Consider the following 17,467-nt stretch of genomic DNA (forward strand, 5'->3'; position numbering starts at 1 on the left):
TTATATGTGAGTGTTGAATCACTAAATTCTACTCCTGAAACCAATACTACACTGTATGTTAACCAACTTGAATCTAAATAAAAAACAACAAGAACAAGAACAACAGCAACAAAGGTACCTGATGAAGTCTGCGAGCTCATAATGTACTAGTGCTGAGTCTACTGCTTAATTCTATCTTTTTCTCCGTGGAGGTGTTTCAGGGAAGGATCTCATTATTGCTGGCACATGCAAAGCATATGTGCCTCTCTGAAAGTAGAGACACACAAAGATGGCAGATACCACAACCGCGCCTCTACTCCTTGTGCCATGCCCACAACAGACATCACTAATCGGCGGTGCTATCTACCTGCATAGCCAAGACTTAGCCTCAGAATTGTTTTCAAAACACAATTTTAGGCATCCATCAGGAATCGATCACAATTTAGCCGAGAGAGTATATGTAATTGGCATCCCTGGCTGGACCTTCACTTAACAATGTTCGATGGTAGGAGTTGAGATCCATTCACTACACTGAGTCAATGACATCACAATAAAATGGGCAAGTTTCTTCCCCCTGAAGACTTCAAACTGGGATCATATTAGCCTAAGAACTTCAATTCTGGAGTCACTGACCCTTCAATGGCTTTTGCGAAGAGAGGGATCGTGTAACAACCCGATGAGTTTATGAGACAGTAACGAACAACTCCTCAAATCTTAGTATGACACAACACAAGTTTATTTCTTACTCAAGCTACATGTTTGACGTGGGTGGACGGAAGCTTCTCCTCTTATGTCTGCACTGTCTCCAACACTCAGCCTTCTGGGTTACTGTAACGGGGAGAGCACCTGTGGAGATGTCAAGCCTGCCCTTCTGTTCTTCCGCCAGGAAGTGGCCCACATCCCTTCCTCTCCCAGCTCATTGGCCAGAACTAGCCACACCCCCTGACTGCCCAGGCCGAGAAGGGTAATCTGTGTGCCCAGAAGAAGAGAACCAGATACTGGCGAACGCTAGTAAAGTATACTGCAGAGGGAGAAAGACTATTATAAAGCTGACATCACCTTTCCTAAAAGCTTTTAGGCCCAAGAAACAGCTTTAATGGGGATTATTTTCCTCCTGGAATATTCGCTATTGTGTGTGTAGGGAAAAAACCCTCTTACCTGGATCCTTTATGGACAATGAAGATAAAAGAACCATTTCCCCCTGCTTTTTCAGCTAAGGAGCCATTTACTCTGGCTGTCTTGTGAAAGCATTACAGCCCCATTATCATAAATCTGCCAGAGAGAGAGCAACAGGAAAGCCTTGGATCACATTTTTATGTTGAATGTTTTGAACTTCCCCCCAAAACTATCAAACTCCAGATATCATATGTCTCAAATACCCTCCTTTTGTAGCCTTGGCTAAGTGCATCTTGTCCGAGTGGGGATGTACTTTTAGGCCCGAGTGCAGAATTGCTCATGACCTTATAAAAATGGAAATTACATTTTACTTTGAGTTGCAATTTACCTGAATATGGCACTCACTAAAGGATAGGTATAGTACATCTAAAAGCTAATAGCAAGAAATGTCAGTGCTTAAGGTTTCTGATAACGACCAAGGCCACAGGAACTAGCTGGCAAAATGCAGACATAGTGAGTGGTTCCTGAAGAAGTGCTGACATTTTGAGAGGTCTACCACTATCAACAGGTAGAAAATATGACTATTTTATGTATCAGATTCAATTTATACCCCCCTTTTCCAGGAGTCACTTTTAATTTCCCATCAGTGAAGCCATGGCTTGCCCAGGACTGAACTGAGGGTTGTTCTAATGTAGTAAACTCTTCTTACCCCAGAGAGACTGACACCTTCCTGGTAAGTGAGAACTAGCAACTAAAGCCACCAAAGGCACTGCCACAAACAGACAGAAGGGTTGGGTTGCCACCTCTAGGCCTTGTTACATGACATGAAGCTTTTAGCACAGGCTGTGGCTCCATAAATATTAGTGGTTATTATTATTTTCTCAGTAGTTGTAGTCACAGAGGTTTAACTCTTAGTGGGTCTTTGTTTAGCCTAACACATCTCTGGAAATGACTTCTAGAAGTACAGGTGCCCACAGGCTGAACTGCCCACCACTTTTCATGAGTAGGGCGAACCTGAAGACAATCGTGGACATACTAAGACTCAGCACACCAGCAGGCACTTCGTTTGCAAAACATTGTGATAAATCTGAAAAATCTCTGGAGGAATAACCCAGAGAATTACGGATGTTTTTCTTCTCCAATGGAGGTGGGAGGGGTCTGTCCTCCTGACCTAATTTGTCTCTTGGGTCACAGAGGAAGGGTTCGAGAGGTCTACCACTATCAACAATGTTATACACTGGGGGTGGCTAAGCTTTTCATGGGAACCAGGGCTTTGGACCACCAGCAGATACAGCTATTCAGTGCGCTCATTGAGGGTCTAATGACTGCAAGGCCCTTTGGGAGATGCAAGGATGAACATAATCCAGCACCACAGTGCATAGGAAGAAACGGGCCATACACAAATAGCTCTGACACGAGGCAGGAAGGGATGCATCTTGTAAGAAAAGGTCAGTGAAATACAGCAGGAGCACAGAGAAGGGATAGATTCCTTCTCATTGCAAGATCAGACAGTCTCCCTAGAGGCAGTAACATTTGAATTGGACAGTGAAGAAGGTATTTGACTTTGACAGATAGAGAAGCATGGAAGGGTCCATCAGGAAGAAGGAACAGTACAAGCCTAAGAGAGGGACAGTCCTGAGTGCGTTTGGTGCCATGTGGCTGGACCATAGGGTTAGCAAGGGGACTGGTGGGAGAACACACCAGAATGACCAGCTGATGTAAGGGTGGGGGGTCTGAGCTATCAGGCAGAGAGTCTGGGGATTCAGTGAAGGTTTGTGAGCAGGGAAGTGTCATGGGAGTAATGACAATCAGTGCAGGTGCCAGAGGACTGCAAGTTAGAGGCTGTCTGTTCGGGTACGAATATTCTACAGGTACAGAAAATACTTGACACAACCCATGGTAAGAAGAAGAAAAAAAAACAGGAATAAGAACAGTCTGATCAGTCTTTTTATTCTGACTGGGGGATTTCAGTAATGTTGCAACAAATAGATTAAGTCCCAGTTGTATTTCTTTTATTTTTTTAAAATGTTTATTTATTTTTGAGACAGAGCACAAGTGGGGGAGGGACAGAGAGAGAGGGAGACACAGAATCTGAAGCAGGCTCCAGGCTCCAAGCTGTCAGCACAGAGCCCAGTGTGGGGCTTGAACTCACTAACCGCCAAATTATGACCTGAGCTGAAGTCAGACACTTAACCAACTGAACCATCCAAGCGACCCCCCAATTGCATTTCTTTAAAAAAAATTTTTTTTAATGTTTTATTTATTTTTGAGAGAGACAGAGACAGAATGTGAGTGGGTTAGGGGCAGAGAGAGAAGGGGGCAGAGAGAGGGGGAAACAGAATCTGAAGCAGGTTCCAGGCTCCAAGCTGTCAGCACAGAACCCGACATGGGGCTCGAACCCAAGAGATGTGAGATCATGACCTCAGCTGCAATCAGATACTTAACCAATGGAGCCACCCAGGCGCCCCCCACCGCCCCCCCCCCAGCCAATTGCATTTCTTAAAACAAGATGAAAATGAGGAATATAAGGTTTTTTTAAGTTTATTTATTTTGTGTGTGTGTGTGTGTATGTGCGTGTGTGAGAGACAGAGAGAGAGAGGAGAGAGAGAGAGAGAGAGCGCACACGAACGAGGGAAGGGCAGAGAGAGAAGGAGAGAGAATCCCAAGCAGGCTCTGTGTTGACTACGTAGGACTCAAACTCACAAACTGTGAGATCATGACTTGAGCTGAAACCGGGAGTCAGACACTTACCTGACTGAGCCACTCTGGCATCCTGGAATACAAATTCTTAAAACAAATAAATGCAATAAATGATTACAAGGTCCAATTTCCTCTCAAAATAAACTCTTGTAATTTTTAAAAAGTTAGGATGACACAGGAGGCCTTCTCTTGAGCACAGTAGCTAGATCATCAATTTCATAATGACAAGATCTAGAATGTAACAAAAACAATTTAAAATGCTAAAATTATTGATGATTCTAAATTTTGTGGCAAACTGTCTTCGTTTGTTCAGGCTGCTATAGGAGAGTATCATAGGATAGAAAGCTTGCAAATAATAGAAATCTATTTCCTACAGTTTTTGAAGGCTGAGAAGTTGAAGATCCAGGTGCTAGCAGATTTGGTAAACTTAGTAAATTTGGTAAATCATAGATTTGGTAAATCATAGATGGCATAGATTTGGTAAATCCTAGATGGCAAACTTTTCACTGTGTCCTCATATGAAGGAGGGCGCAAGGGATCTTCCTGGGGCCTCTTTTATAAGGGCATATTCCCATTCATTAAGGTTAAGTATCCTTTTCCAAAGGCCCCACCTCCTAATACCATCTCAAGAGGGAGTAGATTTCAACACAGCAATTTTGGAGGGACACAGACATTTAACCTATAGCACAATATTCTTCAGTATTCTCTCCTTTCCTCATGATAACTTATAACATGGTATTAATTGCCAGGCCAGTCAACATCTCAAATCTTCTCATTCTTTCAGTGTTTCAGTTTTTGAAGCTTCTGGCTTCTGGCTTTAACTGTAATTTTAATCAAGGTAGAATTTAAGATGTTTGGCCCTTGTAGTTTTTAATTTTCCCAAGTGTAACCAAAGCTGTAGAAGAACAAGTTGACTTTAAACTCTTTTAACTGATCTAAAAGGTGCCATTGAGCATTGTTTTTCCCTATGCAGCTGAATTTGAGAGAATGAGAAAGTTGAAACTTGCTGTCTTCTCTTTTTCATGGGAGCATAACAACCCACAGAGCGGTACCCAGGCCATCTACAGGCTGGAAAGGCATCCTTAACAATATGGCATGTGTTTCTTTCCTAAAAACTAAATTAAGACAACATCCAAGGGCACCTGGGTGGCTCAGTCGGTTGAGCATCCAACTCTTGATTTCAGCTCAGATCGTGATCCCAGGATCATGAGATTGAGCCCCACCTCAGGCTCCATGCTGAACGTGGAGCCTGCTTGAGAGTCTCTCACTCTCCTTCTGCCCCTCTCCCGCACTCACTTACTTCTCTCTCTCAAATAAATAAATTTTTAAAAAGACCACATCTGGCTGCAAACTTCCCATGCCTAATTGGTGAGAATCCTTTGATATTCACTGCATTAAATAAATAAAAGTATTTTTGGTTGTTACTCATTAGGGCTATGCTGTTTTAAAAAATGGGTAGCCACTGAGGGGCAGTATTTTCACTGGCTTTCCTTGAAGCCATTCTTACGAATAAGTGGCAGGAAATCTTCCCCATGGAACTTGAGCCCTGCAGCCTCCAAGGCTGGCCAGTTGTAGAAAGTACAAGATGCCCTTTTAGTAACTCTACGGTATATGAGTTCCAAGGACCTATGTGAGAGGCACCATGGAAGAGTATGGAACAGAGCTTGAGGATGTGGAGAGCATTGTAGGGGGCAGAGGTAGGCTGTTTCCTTGTACCAAAAGTAGGTGCAGGGCAGACCTGGGGGAGACTAGTTTGCTGGACCTCCTGTATCTCTCACTCTAGAGTCCACACTCAGAGACTCTAATGGACCATCCCTTATTATTTTTTTTAAATTTTCTTCTAAATGTTTATTTATTTTTTTGAGAGAGAGAGAGAGAGACAGAGACAGAGACAGAGAGCAAATGGGGAAAGGGTAGAGAGAGACAGAGAGAAAGAGAGAGAGAGAGAGAAGGGAGGGAGACACAGAATCTGAAGCAGGCTCCAGGCTCTCAGCAGTCAGCATAGAGCCCGTCACAGACTTGAACCCACAAACCGTGGGATCATGACCTGAGCTGAAGTCAGACGCTTAACTGACTGAGCCACCCAGGTGCCTGCCAATAGACCATCCCTTATTAAGGCTCTCTTGCCCTTACTTTTTGACCGTGTTTGGGTATGCTGCCCTTGAATTAATTTCTGACCTTGTAGAAACTATAGAAGAGGTTGCCTGCCAAGCCAAGGGTTGATTTAGTTTCAGATCTCTTCATCATTAAGTCATTTAAGAGAAATTTATTGAGCAGCTATTATATGCCCAGTACTGTGCTAAGTATTACGAAATAGGCAAGAAACACGTGATAACTGCCCTCAAGAGATGATAATGTTAATGAGGGTGCCAGATAAGAAAAGAGTGTAATACAGAGTGAGCAGACAGATGGAGAGAAGCACCCAGTCTTCCAGGAGAACATTCTAACTCAGACTGAAGGACTCAGGGAAGACTTCTAGCAGGAGGTGACACAAGACATAATTCATGAAGGGCCAAGAGGTGATAGACAGGTGGGTTCCAGTTCGAGTAATGGCACTCACTTCCTGACTAAGCTTAATCATTTCTAGCTTTTGACTGAAAGTGAGAGATTTGTAACTCTTCCTTTCACTTGAACACTTAGGGCCATTGTAGGGTTATTAACTGGCATAATTTCAATATTGCTATGTCTCAGGAAATAGGGAGACCCAAGGAGAGGAAGAGACATGAGATGGGGAGTGGCTGGTCAGTGAAGCAGTCAGAACACACAAAGCATTTATTGTTTGCCGTCCTGTGAGGGCACAGTTCGTGGTGCCCCCAAAACAATTAAGAGGTAGGCATTAAAGATTAATGGTTGCAGATCACCATAACAAATATAATAATAATGCAAACATTCGAACTATTGTGAGAATTACTGAAATGTGACACAGAGACACAAAGTGGGCAAATGCTGTTGGAAAAATGACACTAATGGACTCACCAGATACGGTGTTCCATAAACCTTCAATTTGTTAAAAAAAAAAACAACGCAGTGTCTGTGAACTTGCAAATAAAGCAAAGGGCAATAAAATGAAGTATGCCTGTATTCTACTTTTTTGATGCTATTGTGAATGGATTTTTTTCTTATTGTCTGTGACTGTGTCTAAGGTCGATTGAAAGGAAGGTCTCTTAACAGTGCTGGGTCAAAAGGATAAACAAAGGGGTGCCTGGGTGGCTTAGTCGGTTAAGCGTCCGACTTCGGCTCGGGTCATGATCTCATGGTTTGTGGGTTTGAGCCCCACATCGGGCTCTGTGCTGACAGCCCAGAGCCTGGAGCCTGTTTCGGATTCTGTGTCTCCCTGTCTCTCTGCCCTTCTCCCACTCACACTCTGTCTCTGTGTCTCAAAAATAAATAAACATTAAAAAAAATTTTTAAAAAAAGGATAAACAAAGAAAGGAATCTTGACCCCTATTTCAACATGGTTCATATACCCACAGTAAAAGCTCCTAGAACAACTCTGTCCAAGAGCAGTTCTGTGATGATGCAACTGTTCTCTGTGATGTCCATGCAGGTAAACCCTGGCCATAGGTAGCTCTTAAGCACTTGAAATGGGAGTAATAGAACAGAGATTCTGATTTTTTTTTTAATTCTACATAATTTAAATTTAAATAGCCACCTGTGGCTAATGGCTATTATATTGGACAGCATAGTTCTAGAAGAAAGCATGGGAGAATATTTTCATGAATTTAGGGTAGGCAATTATTTCTTAGAGATGATATAAAAAACATAATGTAAAATTTTAAAAGTTGATAACTTGAACTTAACTGAAATTTAAAGCTTCCACTCATCAAAAGGCACCTTCAAAAATACTTATTTTGGAAGAGAGAGAGAGAGAGAGAGAGAGAGAGAGAGAACACCCATGGGATGGGCAGAGAGAGAGGGAGAGAGAGAATCCCAATCAGGATCTGTGGTGTCAGCACAGAGCCTAATATGGGGCTTGATCTCACGAAATGTGAGATCATGACCTGAACTGAAATCAAGAGTTGGATGCTTAACTGACTGAGCCACCCAGGCACCCCTCAAAAGGCATCCTAAGAAAATGAAAATGTATATCACAGATCAAGAGAAAATGTTTACAATGCATTTGACAAACAGCTTGTATTCAAAATATATTACAAAACTGTCACAAATCAATAACAAAAATAACCCAATTTTTAAAATGTGCAAAAGACTCATACAGAAACTTCACAAAAGAAGATAAACCAATAACCAATAAGCACATGCAAAGGTATTCAACATGACTAGACATCAGAGACATGCCCATTAAAATCACAACGAGATGCCATTTCCCTCCCACTAGCATGACTAACATTGAAAAGACCGACAACACCAAATGTCGACAAGGATGGGGAGTAACTGGAACTCTGATACTTTGTGGTGAGGTTGTAAAATCGCACAACTACGTTGGAAAAGTGCAGTTTCTTATCATGTTAAGCACGTGTCTACTCTATGACCCAGGAATTCTACTCTTAGGTATTTACTCAAGAGCAATAAAAACATGTATCTACAAAGAGACTAATTAAGAGTGTTCATAGCGGGGTGCCTGGGTGACTCCATCCGCTGACCTTCCGACTTCAGCTCAGATCATGATCTCATAGCTGTGAGTTTAAGCCCCATGTTGGGCTATGTGCTGACCGCTCGGAGCCTGGAGCCTGCTTTGGGTTCTGTGTCTCCCTCTCTCTCTGCCCCTAACCCACTTGCGCTCTGTCTCTGTCTCTCTCAAAAATAAGTAAACATTTAAAAAAAAAAGTGTTCATAGCTCTACTCACAACAGTGCCAAGCTGTCAACAAGCCAGATGTCTTTTGTTTTCATTTTTAGAGAGACAGGGTGAGTGGGGGGAGGGGCAGGGAGAGAGGGAGAGAAAGTATCCGAAGCAGGTCCCGCGTCATCAGCACAGAGCCCAATGCGGGGCTCAAATCCATGAACCATGAGATCATGACCTGAGCCGAAATCAGAAGTCAGAGGCTTACCTGACTGAGCCACCCAGGTGTCCCAAGCCAGATATCTTTTAACAGGAGAATGAATAAACAAATTGTAACAAACTTATATGATGAAATATCACTAAGCAAGAAGGACAAACTGTTGTTATATGTAACAACATGGATGATTCTCAAAAAACATTATGCTAAGCAAAAGAATCCGGCACAGAAGGTTATATATTATATGAATTTGTATGAATTTTAAAAACAGGCTAAACTAATCTGTGGTGATAAAAATCCACACACTTTACCTACAGGAGGTGGAAATTGACTAGAAATTCAAGAATAAGCAAAGCTTATCATTAGACAGATCAAGGCAGTGCTATCTAAAGTGGGTAGAAATTGAATGGAAGGAAACTTTCTAGGAGAAAGGAAACATTGTCTATCTTGGTCACTGAGAGTTATATGGATGTTTACGTGGGATTTTGCTTTTATGATCTATGAGTTCCAATATGTAAATTTTACCCTATAATGGAATAAATGGAATTGAAGCAATCTGTGTCTGTGATTACATTTTTTTCACATATAGGTTCTTTAGTTTACCAGTCAAAGAAAGAAAAGAAGAATAAAGGGATGATCTATTGAGTGTTTAACATTTACCAAATTCTAAGAGTACAAAGGTGAACTTTTGCCTTGTTCTCAGGGAGGGAGAATCAGACAAATTGCACTGTTATCACACCAAGAGATCATCAGGAGAAAGGTCAGAAGAGCCGGGTGGGGCAGAGAAGGCACCTCCAGGGCCTGACTGTCCACCTCCTGGCTCTGCCGTGCAGGAAGACAAAACTCTTTTGGTCTCCTCTTGGCTCAGCAAGGATGATTTTTTTTTAATTATTAATTTATTTTTTTTAATTTACATCCAAGTTAGTATATAGGGCCACAATGATTTCAGGAGTAGATTCCTTAATGCCCCTTACCCATTTAGCTCACCCCCCTCCCACAATCCCTCCAGCAACCCTCTGTTTGTTCTGCATATTTAAGAGTCTCTTCTCTTTTGTCCCCCTCCCTGTTTTTATTTCTTTTTGCTTCCCTTCCCTGTGTTCATCTGTTTTGTCTCTTAAAGTCCTCATATGAGTGAAGTCATATGAGTTCTCTGACTGACTAATTTCTCAGCAAGGATGATTAATGGAGCCACTTCTTAATCCTGAGAAAATGTAGCCTAGGTTATGGAAGAGCTGCTGCCCACAGCTGGGTTTCTGGGTCTGCTTTCATACTCGGTAGATGCTCCATGCAGGCAGAGAAGCCTCAGCTGCTTCTTAGCCCTGGATTTGGAAAGTGACATAAGCCCCAGCATCTTAGTCATGCCGTTTCCAAATGTGTTAAGCCCTTCTTTCCTAGGTGACATTTTATCTTATTTGGTCACAGGTTGCCGGCACACTCATTCCTACTCTCAAACATCTTTTAAACCTGGGTGAAGTGACAATTAGGGGAAGAAAACCACTTACTGAAAGATAAGACCTCTTAAATGTGCATTAAAGCAGAAGTTGTCAGTCCCTCTAAAGTGCTTTTTCTCTGAATTCTGAATATGTGACTTGGTGAACATTGTACTCTTGTATAAATCATTGAGCTTCACATCACATTTGCTCAGTAGGCTATGATATTTGTTCACCTGATTTTTTTTTTTTTTTAATTAAAAAGGATCAGGGCGCCTGGGTGGCTCGTTCGGTTAAGCGTCTGACTTTGGCTCAGGTCATGATCTCACGGTCTGTGAGTTCACCCCGCGTCAGGCTTTGTGCTGACAGCTCAGAACCTGGAGCCTGTTTCAGATTCTGTGTCTCCCCCTCTCTCTGACCCTCCCCCATTCATGCTCTGTCTCAAAAATAAATAAATGTTAAAAAAAATTAAAAAAAAAAAAAGGAAAACTCAGGCTTCTGAGAAGAATGCCTTGTCTGATGTCACCCAGGTAATCAGGTTGGAGAGCTGGTATAAAGTCCCTCAGCTGCTGGATTGCAAAGCTTATAGGATAACTGACCTCCAAAATCCAGAGGTCTATATGGAAGTAATATATGGAGTCCATACAGTCAGATTTTCCAGACTGTAAATTGCATCCAGGGACCGACCCCTGGGTGGCTCAGTTGGTTAAACATCTGACTCTTGATTTCAGCTCAGGTCATGATCTCACAGTTTGTGAGTTTGAGCCCTGCATTGGGCTCTGTGCTGACAGTGTGGAGTCTGCTTGGGATTCTCTCTCTCTTCCTCTCTCGCTGCCCCTCCCCCACTTGCTCATGTTCTCTCTCTCAAAATAAATAAAAATAAACTTAAAAAAATTGCATCCATGCCCTCTGCCCCATGAGAGCTTGGTCATAAGAACTTTGTCCTAAGTGATAGGGTGGGAAGGAAGAGATTTAGAACTAAAATCATGGAGATCACATGCTTGTTAAACAGACTTCTAGAATCTAATTTTTGTCAGCTTCTATTCTGGATTTGAAAATGTGTTCAGTCATGATTCTTACCCTTAAAGAATCACTTACCTGTGTGTGAGCAACCTTTGTAGAAACCTGGAAAGGATGGTGATTAAAATAGATGGGTGTCAGGTTATTCAAAGCTCTAATGGGGTTAATCAACACTTATTTTATTCATTCATTCACTGACTTATTACCATTGAGTTGCTAATTGGTTCCACATTAAATAAAACAAGGAATTAGGAAAGTGGGTTTTATTCTCACTGCCATTACTAACTGGTTTTGTGACTCAGGGGGGCAATCTGATGGCTCTTTACCTTAGCTCATGTATTTGTGAAATGGGTATCATGATTCCTGCCCTAAGTGACTGCACTGGTCAGTTTTGAGAATCAAGTGAGATACATGGACATGAAAGCACTTTGACAAATATGAAACTTACCCTGTAAGATAGCACTGCTGTTCAGGCTGATCTGATGTAGGTCAAGGGTCCTAAACTTGACGATCAGTGGTGATCCCTGGCGATTCTATGAAAACACAGCCCCTACCTCTGGAGATTCTAAAGGTCTTGACCCAAGATTCTGCATTTTTTTTAAATTACGTTTCTTTATTTTTGAGAGGCATAGAGAGACAGAGCATGAGTGGGAGAGGGGCAGAGAGAGAGGGAGACACAGAATCTGAAGCAGGCTCCAGGCTCCGAGCTGTCAGCACAGAGCCCGATGCAGGGCTCCAACTCATGAACTGTGAGATCATGACCCGAGTCGAAGTTGGACGCTCAGCCGACTGAGCCACCCAAGTGCCTGCCCTGCAGGATTCTGCATTTTGAGAAGCACTTCAACTAATTCTGATGCAGGTGATCCAAGAGTCCCAGAGAAGCATGGCTGTTTGATCCAGAATATTGGGGGATTCCTCAGCAAGATGTCTTTTCGGGATGGTCCAGTTGTCTTGAGTTTATTTACATGTTCAGAAGTGATATCTCTCCGTTGTGGTATTTCTCTGTCCTGTACAGAGGCACGTGCTCGAGGCTCAGTGGAAACATGCTGGTCTGCCCAACATGCCAAAACCCACGATTTCTGTAGGTGAACAAGCTGGTATGTAAGCACTCTTTTATTTTCCTTCTCTCTACAGCAATGCAGAGTCTTCAGAGAAGAGATTCAGAATGAATAGCTTTGTGTCAGACTTCGGAAGACCACTGGAGCCAGATAAGGTGTTTTCTCGACAGGGCAATGAGGAATCCAGGTCTCTCTTTCACTGCTACATCAACGAAGTGGAACACTTGGATAGGGCTAAAGCTTGTCAGCAGACCACAGCCCTTGACAGCTGTGTTCAACTGCAGGAAGCCATTAGAAGCAACGGGCGGCCAGAGGAGGAGTTGAACAGGCTCATGAAGTTTGACATCCCCAACTTCGTGAACACAGACCAGAACTCCTCCTTTGGGGAGGATGATCTTCTGATTTCAGAACCACCTATTGTTCTAGAAAATAAGCCAGTTTCCCAGACGTCACACAAAGACCTGGATTGAGAAACATACTCTGTAAAGTGTCTTCCTGGAGATGTTGGATCCGTCTTTGTAAAGCAAGAAATCTCCACTGACCAAAGTTGTTTGTGTGTGTTGGGAGGGAGACATGGGAGACAGAGATAGAAAGAAAGACACAGAGAAGAGAGCCCCCTCAGAAAAGAGCTGAAGAAGCTGAGTTTCTGTGCCTTTAAACACAGTTCAGGCTTTTTTGAGAATAAAGTATTTGCATGGTCTCATCTTTCTTGTTGTTGAAAAGTTTGGCTGCACAGAGTGTCAGTGTTCTTGAATGGGGGTTAGCATGCTGCATTCCAGTCTGGCCCTGCCACCACCACGCTCTATTTTTAGCAAGTTGCTTTACCTCTCTGGGCTGCCACATTGTTCATTGTAACATGAGGAGTTTGAAGTAGATGACTCATCCCAGCTCTAATATTTTGTGAATTTGTGACTTTGCATCCAGAAGAAGCTGGAATGTACATAATACAGTATAAACCAGGGCACTGCCTCCTATCTCTTGTAGGATGCCCTATGTTGGTACCTTCCACTCAGCCCTTAACTGAGCCCAGCTTTTGTCAGAGGTCCAAGCATCTATGAGGAGGTCAGAAGACACATCTCTCAGTCACCATGGCCAACATTTCTTTGATTGTACTGAAAAAGCTCTTCTGAGAACCTCCAGCCACCCATGCTAAAAGCTAGGGCCAGCCCTGCCCCTCTTCTCCCAGAATGAACCAATTCATGGTACCAATTCATGGTACATCGCATGGCACTCTTGTTCCCAGAAATGTAGAGAAGGTTGTCAGCTCAGTGAGAGGAGGTGCCTTTTGTATCTCTGTGTTGGCGTGCGTCCGTCACAAGAAGAGTACTTGCCATGCTATTTACTTGGCAGATGTGTAGGTGATAGTCATGTGACTCGTGTATGGACTTTGAGCTGAGATGGTGAATGGGTTGTAAATCCCCACCAACAGATATGCAGGGTGGCCTGGTGCAACACAGAGTTAATTTCATGAAAGAATCCAGTCTGCACACTGGTATTGGAAACAACTTGGTTTTGCGCACACAGTTGCTTGCATGGCCAACTGCTAATCTCTGGGTGGCATTTTCATCATGAGTTTGTTTACCACCTGTCTTGCTAAAGCTAAAAAATAAATGCATTTGCACAGGAATTTTCTCTGGTTCTTTGTTCTCACACATCCAAATTTTTCATTTCCTTTAAGAATTATTCCACGTTTATAATGCTTCCTAATTTCTGTCATCTCTAGGAGCCCAGTTGGTCTGAGTCATGCACCAGATTTCATTTGGGAGTTATCCCACCAGAAGAAATCCCTTTTCTATAATATCTTTTGAGGAAAATATTATTCTTTAAGACTCTAACATTAAACAGTAGAACAAAGCATGGAACATTTCTTGTAATTAGCACATTTTTGCAAATAGATACTTGCTATTTTCATTAAAGAATGCTGGTTTTATTAACTTTTACTAATATGAATATTACTATTCATCACTTAAACAACCAAATATAAACCATAGGCCATTTCTTAAGATTCAAAGCTATTTAAGTGGTATCTTATTTAGAAATAGATTCATTAGAAGAGTGTTACTAGAAGTTGGAAAAATACCTATGACCATACCATCATTCTTATTAACTAAATGTCAAAAACTGTGAAGGGAATAAGATTTTACACCTCCTGCAAGCTATCAACTTAAGCCAGGTCCAGTTTTGTGGATGCTGGCAGAAGACATGAGACTCCTGGCTCAGAGACAAAGAACTTCTTACAGCACAGCAGGCAACATGTTCTTCATGGTCATGTTGGATCCTAAATTCATTTCCTGTTGCTACTGTAGCAAAGTACCACAAATTTAGCTTAAAGCAACACACGTTTATTCTCTTATAGTTCTAGAGCACAGAAGTCCAAAATCAGTGTCAGTGGGCTAAAATCAAGGTGTCATCAGAGCCATATTCCATCTGAAAGCTCTAGAGAAAAATCCACTTCCTTGCCTTTTCCGGCTTTCAGAGGCTACTCACACTCTTTGGCTTAGGACTTTGTATCACTCCATCCTCTGCTCCTACTTTATACCTCTGTCGCTGACCATCCTGCCTCTCTCCTATAAGGACCCATTAGGACCCTTATAATCCAATTGCATTAGATTACCCGTGATAATCTCCCAATTTGAGATTCTTAATTGCATATGCAAAATTCCTTTTGTCATGTAAGGTAACATACTCACAAATTCAAGGATTATGACTTGGACATGTTTTGGGAGGGTGTTAGCCTACAGTCTTCCCTTTGGCCCCAAAGATTCATGAGCACCTCACATGTAAAATATATTCACCTCAACCCAACATCCTCCAAAGGCTCAATTATAAAGCATCAACTCAAAGTCCAATTTATAGTCTAAATCTTATTAGCTCAAAAGTCCCAATTTCATCATCATAATTATCTAACTCAGGTATGGGTGAGACCCTGGGTACGATCCATCTTGGGAAAAATTCTCCATCTGTGGCTTGTGAAACTAGAGAACAAGTAATTTGTTCCCAAAATACAATGGTGGGACAAGCACATCAGACCAGTTATAGATATCTGTTCCAAAAGGGAGAAACTGGAAGGAAAAAAGGACTCACCAGTCCTAAGCAGTTTTGAAATTCATTTGGGCTAACTCCATTCAGTTGTCCTGGAAATAATCCTCTGTGGCTCATGGCTTTGCCCTCTGGGCCTGCAGCTCTGCCCTTTCAATCATCCTTTCTTTTTCTTAAATGTATTTGTAATGGAGTAGTTTATCAACCTGTTTCCTGCATGTAGAACTTTGGGGGGGGGGTCTCACAGCCTACTTTCATCTTGTCCTCTCTCTGTCCCTTAAAGCCCAATTTGGCAGTGTTTCTCTCCAGGTGTCACATTCTCAAGAACATTGTGAGACTTCTCACTGTGTCACATGTATTCATTCCATTAGACAAGAGGCACAAATTGCACCACAGAATCATTCCCTCTTGAGGCTGGGGCATGACCTTTTGTAACTCCAAGCTGGTCAGGGGAAGGTGGCTTTTGCTTTGATCAATGACAATTCTCCAGAGAATGGAGAACTAGTGGACCAACACTGCCCCTGAAGCTAGGAATGACAAACCGGCTAGTAAAGGAATCTGGGTGGGACATTGCCAACACCCTTATAAACAGTAACAGATGACATTTATTGGGTACCAAGCAGCCTCTGTGCTAACTTAATTTTTGTAACCCCACTATAAGAACTCTCAATACAGAGGCTTAAATGATCCTTTTAAATATAAGTTAAGTCCAATTACCTCTCTCCTCAAAATGCTGCAATGGGGGCACGTGGGTGGCTCAGTCAGTTAAGTGTCTGACTCTTGATTTCGGCTCAGGTCTTGATCCCGGGGTCGTGGGACTGAGCCCTGTGTTGGGCTCCATGCTGAGCATGGAGCCTGCTTGGGATTCTCTCTCTCTTCCTCTCTCTCTGCGCCTTCCCTGCTTGTGCTTGCTCTCTCTCTCTCTCTCAAAATAAACAAACATTCAAAACTCTGCAATGGCTTCCAGTGTCACTCAGCAAGGAAGCTAGAGTCCTTATACTGACCTCAAGGCTTTCCTCCCTCCGTCCCCCAGCTGATCTCATCTGTTCTCCCCCCAGCTCACCCTGCTCACCCTGCTCCAGCCCACTGACCTTCCTGCTATCCCTTGAAAACATCAGACATTTGTCTAAGGGCTGTTGCCCTGGCCAGTCTCTCTGTCTGGTATGTTTTTCCTCTAGATGTCCACTTGGCCCACTCTCTCACCTCTTTTAGCTTTTTCCTTCAAATGCCCCCTGTTATGGGTCAAATCGTGCCCCCTCCCAACCTGCCAAAATCACATGTTAAAGTCCTATGCCCTAAAGGTCGAGAATGTGACCTTATCTGGAAACAGGGTTGGAGCAGAGGTCACGAGGGTGGGCCCTCATCCAATATGACTTGTGTCCTTATAAAAAGGGAATATTTGGACACAGAGACACGCATAGGATGAAGTCCACGTGAAGAAAAGTCGGGAGAAGATAAGCCAAGGAGAGATGCCTGGAGCAGACTTCCCCTCAACAGCCTTAAGAAGGAAGCAGTCGTGCTGACTGACACGTTGATCTCAGACTTTCAGCCTCAGAATTGAGAGACCGCAAATCCCTGGCGTTGACATCACCTCGTTGTAGTGCTTTGTTGGATCCTGAGTAGCAACAGCCCCCTCCTCAGTGTTCTTAGTGAGGCTTACGCTGGCCATTCTTTCAAACTGGGCACTGCCTTGCCCTTATTCCTGGCCAGAACCCTATCTCCCTGATCAAACTCTGTTTTTCTTTCTCTACTGCACTTATCACCTACCATACTGTACAATTTGCATGATTACGATGTCTGCGGTTTCCTTCGTGTCCCTCTTACTAGAATGTAAGCTCTGCAAGGGCCAGACAGGTGTCTGAAACACAGGAGGCAGCCGGTAAAACTGGCTGGAGGGAGGGATGGACTGTTTCTTATATGTATTTATATTTATTTTACAGGCAGGAGAACTAAGGCTCTGGGAGACTCGGTCTGTTGCTCAGGTGCAGAGTTGCCTGGCGGCACATCAAACTGGGTTCCAAGAAACGGAGAACCCGGTGAAGGCTTCAATGGGTCCCTCGCTGTTGGTTAGTATTTACTTGATTTTTTTTTTCTGTCTCCAACGTTTGACCTCTTTATGTATTCTTTGTAACTTTCAATCTGTTTTAAATTTTAATTGTGCTTTGTTTC

At 42.8% G+C, this 17,467-nt stretch overlaps 1 protein-coding gene across 3 annotated transcripts in view; it reads left to right on the top strand.

Annotated features, from left to right (window-relative positions):
- MRAP2 (melanocortin 2 receptor accessory protein 2) overlaps positions 1–13,886 on the top strand; it is a 135,282-nt gene extending 121,396 nt beyond the window's left edge. For all 3 annotated transcript variants that reach the window (XM_045057805.1, XM_003986345.6, XM_019830919.2), the window contains one exon: positions 12,336–13,886. In XM_045057805.1, the coding sequence (XP_044913740.1) occupies positions 12,336–12,729 (394 nt within the window). In that variant the 3' untranslated portion in view covers positions 12,730–13,886. The remainder of the gene's footprint in view (positions 1–12,335) is intronic.
- The last annotated feature ends 3,581 nt before the right edge of the window (positions 13,887–17,467 follow it).

The sequence above is a fragment of the Felis catus genome, chromosome B2 (genome assembly GCF_018350175.1).
Source record: "Felis catus isolate Fca126 chromosome B2, F.catus_Fca126_mat1.0, whole genome shotgun sequence".
Classification (NCBI taxonomy): domain Eukaryota; kingdom Metazoa; phylum Chordata; class Mammalia; order Carnivora; family Felidae; genus Felis; species Felis catus.